We start from the raw sequence: 5,729 nt of genomic DNA, 5'->3' as shown, positions 1-5,729 counted from the left end.
ACACACACACACACACACACACCACAGCCATTGGCCCCCAGGGGCACTGAAACATCAGATGATAGACTTTTTGGCAAAGCTGTGTGTGTGTGTGTGTGTGTGTGTGTGTGTGTGTGTGTGTGTGTGTGTGTGTGTGTGTGTGTGTGTGTGTGTGTGTGTGTGTCGCCAAAGGCTCGCGGGTCAGTTCTGCTGGCTAACATTTGCATTCCAATGTCATTTGACAGATTTACACACACACACACACACACACATACACACACACACACACACACACACACGCACGCACGCACGCACACACGCACGCGCGCACACACACGTTACGGACACACACACGCGCGCACGCACACACACACACACACACACACACACACACACGCGCACACACACACACACACACACAGTGCCCCAGCTGCAGTTCCTGATGGCTATGGATTCCAAGTGGGTAATAAACTGTCCATGATCCAATAGTGTTTTAACAGATGGGGAATAAGCCAATACTATTGTGTGTGTGTGTGTGTGTGTCTGTTCGCGTGTGTGTGCGTGTGTGTGTGTGTGTGTGTGTGTGTGTGTGTGTGTGTGTGTGTGTGTGTGTGTGTGTGTTTGGGTGTATTTCAACAAATTTTAATAATGTAGTAGTGTGTTTGTTTCTGTGCGGTGACTCGTAGAGTCGTTGTGATCAGCTGTATTGATCTGCACACACACACACACACAAACTCACACACACACACACACACACACACACACACACACACACACACACCACACACACACACACACACACCACACACACACACCACACACACACCACACACACACACACACACACACACACACACACACACACACACACACACACACACTGTATTGATGATATTGATCTACCTGCTATGGCTCCTGCTGTCATCAATACTGCAGTAATGTGTGTTTGTGTGTGTGTGTCTGTGTGTGTGTGTGTGTGTGTCTGTGTGTCTGTGTGTGTGTGTGTGTGTGTCTGTGTGTTTGTGTGTGTGTGTCTGTGTGTCTGTGTGTGTGTGTGTGTGTGTGTGTGTGTGTGTGTGTGTGTGTGTGTGTGTGTGTGTGTGTGTGTGTGTGTGTGTGTGTTTTCAGGCGGAGTTCAGTGAGATCAGCTTGGTGGCTCATGCGACGGGCAGCTACAGTGTTGACATGGAGGCTATACGCAACGGGAACAAGATCACCAAGTACGACACACACACCAACACACACACACACACACACACTCACACACACACACACACACACACACACACACACAGCAGCTACAGTGTTGTGACATGGAGGACAATACGCAACGGGAACAAGATCACCAAGTACGGACACACCACACACACCACACACCACACACACACTCACAACACACACACACACACACACACACACACACACCACACACAGCAGTTACAGTGTTGACATGGAGGCAATACGCAACGGAACAAGATCACCAAGTACGACACACAGACACACACACACCACACACACACACACACACACACACACACACACACACACACACACACACACACACACACACACACACGCATACATACATCAGGGATTAAAGTTCTCCGGCACCGTGCCGGATTTCCGGCTTGCAGCGATTGACCGTGGGTTAAAAAAATAAAAAATACTCGAAAATAAATTGACGGATAAATAAATAAATAAAAAAGACAACCGAAATCCCTCCTGCGTTTGTCAGCCAATGGTAGCAAAGGAGCGCACTAAAACTAACAGTGTTAACCAATCAGAAGAAGAAGGGGCAGGTCTTAGGAAAGCGTGCTACTTCAGTATCTTGCTCGAGTCGGACCTCCACAGCCAGCCGGTCTAGAACTACTCGCAGTCGCCGACTCGCCACTCTCATGCTGCGGTCACAGAGCAGTGTCAACAACTCGCTCTACATGGCAAGGGACCTTGCACCGTTTTAGTGCTCTATGATCAAAAATATGTGTAAAGATAACTAATCTGCATGCTGTGGATTGGTGATGCCGTTGTTGTCAAAAACATAAATGAAACTGGACATTGTGTTTGGACATACAGAATCTCGATAAGCACTAATTATAGCACTGTTATAGTATACAAGCCAGCCTACAGTGTTGATGGAGCTTCTCTGCTCAGTGCTAATAATTAGCTGTCAACAACACACAGGTTCTGTTTCCACAGACGTTCGATCCCTCTGTGTCTTTTCATAATTTCTGAACTCAATTTAAAACTTAACCCAGAGCTGTCACAGCATCTCCCGGAGTGTGGAGCGGGCGAGCGGAACGTTTATCTGTGTCTCATCAGTCAACCACTGCCTTTTGCATTATGCTACCGGTAGTTCCATTCATATAATGGGCTGGATACCGTGATTCCTGAATCAATCACCAGATTACTTTCTGGGGTTGTTGGGAAGAGGTTGTAGGAAAAGGATGTGCTTCAATCTATAACTACGTGTGAGAACACCAACAGTAAGAGAATAATTTGTTATTAGTTAGAATTTAACAAAAAAGCTTAATTTCACTTCAGCATGTTGCAGATGCCACACTCATGCTGAGTTTTGTTAGCGCGCTAACTACCGAACTTTTATGCTAATGTTTTAGCTAAGAGGAGTCGGGTTACTTATAAACACCACCTACATATTAACTGATATTATCTCCGATGGAAAAACAATGCAAAAGTATTGACATTGGCGCTGTGTTCAACTTAAAGTGACTCAAATAGCACAAGATGGCATGCATGTAGACAGCAGCAATTTTCACCACATTAGTTCCATACAGGTTTGGTTGTTGGGTGTATAATTTCTGTAATTGGCATGTTTTTTAGTCTACATTCACATCTCAAGGTGCCGTTTTCATGATGATTGTGAGATTATTAAATAATATGTCGCATAATGGCTTGTTGATGGCTTTTAACAATCTGTTAATGGGCTTTAGTTTTCATTGGAATTTTAGTCATTGATTGAAGGCTAACAATAACACTGCTCTCTGGTGATGGACAGAACAACTTGAGCTTGATGATGAAGCAAGGGCAGGCCGTCTTTTTTCTGAGCCAACAGGAGAGTAGCCCAAATATTTGCAGGGCAGGCACCACAAATTCTGACCTAGAGCTAGCTCTATCCATGGATCTATTCAGACTGACTGTACAGCTGAGAAACCTAGAACCCATCTATCTACAGACACAGACAACATAGTCCATAGTAGCCACCAAAATGACATTAATGAATTAAGTTGATTTGCATGTGTAATTCGTTAAAACTAAAAGTATTTTGCATTATTGTTCAGCCATGTCCAGGCATTTGCATTTTTTTTTCTTTTAAGGCAGGATTAAACACTTAGGCCCAAGTAAACAAAGATTAATCTTATGCTTTTACCTCTGTTATGTATCTAACATGTCATGCTATCTGCTACACATACTTTTCTAATGCTTTTGTGATGAAATAGCCTATGTAACTACAATATTATGCATAATAAGTATGTAATTATGTAATAAGGATTAACTTAGCGCTATTGACACCCTTTTGGTCTCCTTGGTAGGCCCTATGCGAGTTTCAAAAGTCATTCAAGTCATTCATCATTTTGACCCTGACATGGCACCCACATAAGAATAAGATAAATAAGATAAACATAACTGTAAATACTAAGCTTAAAAAGCAATGAAATTCTCTTTTCACCGTGTATTGTATAGGGTCGCGTGAACGCACCAAAAAGTTCAGGCTCAGGATTTTTTTTTACTTTAATCCCTGCACAGCAGCAGCTACAGTGTTGACATGGAGGCTATACGCAACGGCAACAAGATCACCAAGTATGACACACACACACACACACACACACACACACACACACACACACACACACACACACACACACACACACACAGATCTACAGTGTTGACATGGAGGCTATACGCAACGGGAACAAGATCACCAAGTACGACACACACACACACACACACACACACACACACACACACACACACACACACACACACACACACACTGCTTGTCTCCACACACACACACAGCACTCACACTCTAACCTTACAAAATGTCTAAAAGTTTCGCACACAGCGTTCTCACACACCCACACACACACACCACTTGTCTGGTCTCCTCTCCACACTGTAGGAGTTACTGACATGTCATCTGCTGTCCTGTTCCAGTCACTGGCCGCTACACTGCTGAGCACACTAGGACTGATGAGGCAGCACTTACCGACACACACACACACACACACACACACACACACACACACACACACACACACACACACACACACACACACACACACACACACACACTCTTCTTCTCTTCTGTGACGTCCAAACCTGACACTCCCACTCCCACTCCCACACACACACAGTCACGGCACACACACACACACACACACACACACACACACACACACACACACACACACACACACACACACCTCTTACGTAACTCTCCTCTTATGTTTGTTCTCATCACGTCCTTTAATGGTGAGTGTGTGTGTGTATGCGTGCGTGCGTGCGTGTGCGTGTGTGTGTGTGTGTGTGTGTGTTCCCCTCAGGACGTTTAAGCCTGACTTCGTGATGGTGCGTAAACACGCCTTCAGCATGGCGAAGAACGGAGACCATCGCAACATCGTGATTGGCCTGCAGTACGCCGGAATCCCCAGCGTCAACTCACTTCACTCCGTATACAACTTCTGCGACAAGCCCTGGGTGGTAAGTAGCCAATCACAACAAGCCCTGGGTGGTAAGTAGCCAATAGGAACAAGCCCTGGGTGGTAAGTAGCCAATAGGAACAAGCCATGGGTGGTAAGTAGCCAATAAGAAACAAGCCATGGGTGGTAAATGACCAATCATAACAAGCCCTGGGTGGTAAATGACCAATGGGAACAGGTCCTGGGTGGTCATCAGCCAATAGGAACAAGGCCTGGGTGGTAAGTAGCCAATCATAATAAGCCCAGGGTGATAAGTAGCCAATCATAGCCAGAGATGTATAAAGTACTGGAGAAAAGTAGTGGAGTAGAAGTATCAGTATCATCTTGTCAAATGACTTGAGTAAAAGTCAAAAGTAACCTTTCCTTACCTTACTCAAGTAGAAGGACAAAAGTATTCAAAATGTGTTGTACTTAAGTAAAGCAAGTAGAAGTATTGCAAGTTTTGCTACTTGAGGAAAAAGTAGAAGTAGAAGTAAAAGTACTGCATTAAACAAATGGGGGGGAAAAAGTCAGTCAAAAGTTTGAATACCATTTGGTTTATTAGAGCTCTGTACAATAAGACGCTTATGAAGTGCAAATACCATTATGGTTTGTTATTAAAACAGCTTTTACTTCGTAAAGTACATCTCTGATCATAGCAATAAGTCCTGGGTGGTTAGGAGCCAATAGCAATAAGCCCTGGGTGGTCAGCCAACCATAACAGCCCTGGGTGGTGTTAACCAATAGAAACAAGCCCTGGGTGGTAAATGACCAATCATAACAAGCCCTGGGTGGGAGGTAGCCAATAGGAACAAGCCCTGGGTGGTAAGTAGCCAATAGGAACAAGCCATGGGTGGTAAGTAGCCAATAAGAAACAAGCCATGGGTGGTAAGCAACCAATAGGAACATGCCCTAGGTGTTAAGTAGCCAATAGGAACAAGCCTTGGGTGCTAAGTAGCCATTTGAAACAAGCCCTGGTGGGTAAATAGCCAATCATAACAAGCTCTGGGTGGTGAGTCACCAATGAGAACAAGCCCTTGGTGGTAAGTAGCC

The 5,729-nt window shown here is 44.8% G+C and overlaps 1 protein-coding gene across 1 annotated transcript in view; it reads left to right on the top strand.

Moving 5' to 3' along the window:
* Positions 1-5,729, top strand: part of LOC134442839 (synapsin-2-like) — a gene marked incomplete at both ends in the record, with an annotated part of 55,364 nt that overhangs the window by 17,913 nt on the left and 31,722 nt on the right. Inside the window, 3 exons of the mRNA XM_063192791.1 lie at positions 666-672; positions 1,108-1,199; positions 4,542-4,698. Coding sequence (XP_063048861.1) covers positions 666-672; positions 1,108-1,199; positions 4,542-4,698 — 256 coding nt within the window. The remainder of the gene's footprint in view (positions 1-665; positions 673-1,107; positions 1,200-4,541; positions 4,699-5,729) is intronic.

Source organism: Engraulis encrasicolus, unplaced genomic scaffold (assembly GCF_034702125.1).
Source record: "Engraulis encrasicolus isolate BLACKSEA-1 unplaced genomic scaffold, IST_EnEncr_1.0 scaffold_256_np1212, whole genome shotgun sequence".
Classification (NCBI taxonomy): domain Eukaryota; kingdom Metazoa; phylum Chordata; class Actinopteri; order Clupeiformes; family Engraulidae; genus Engraulis; species Engraulis encrasicolus.
This window is presented reverse-complemented; position numbering and strand designations above follow the sequence as displayed.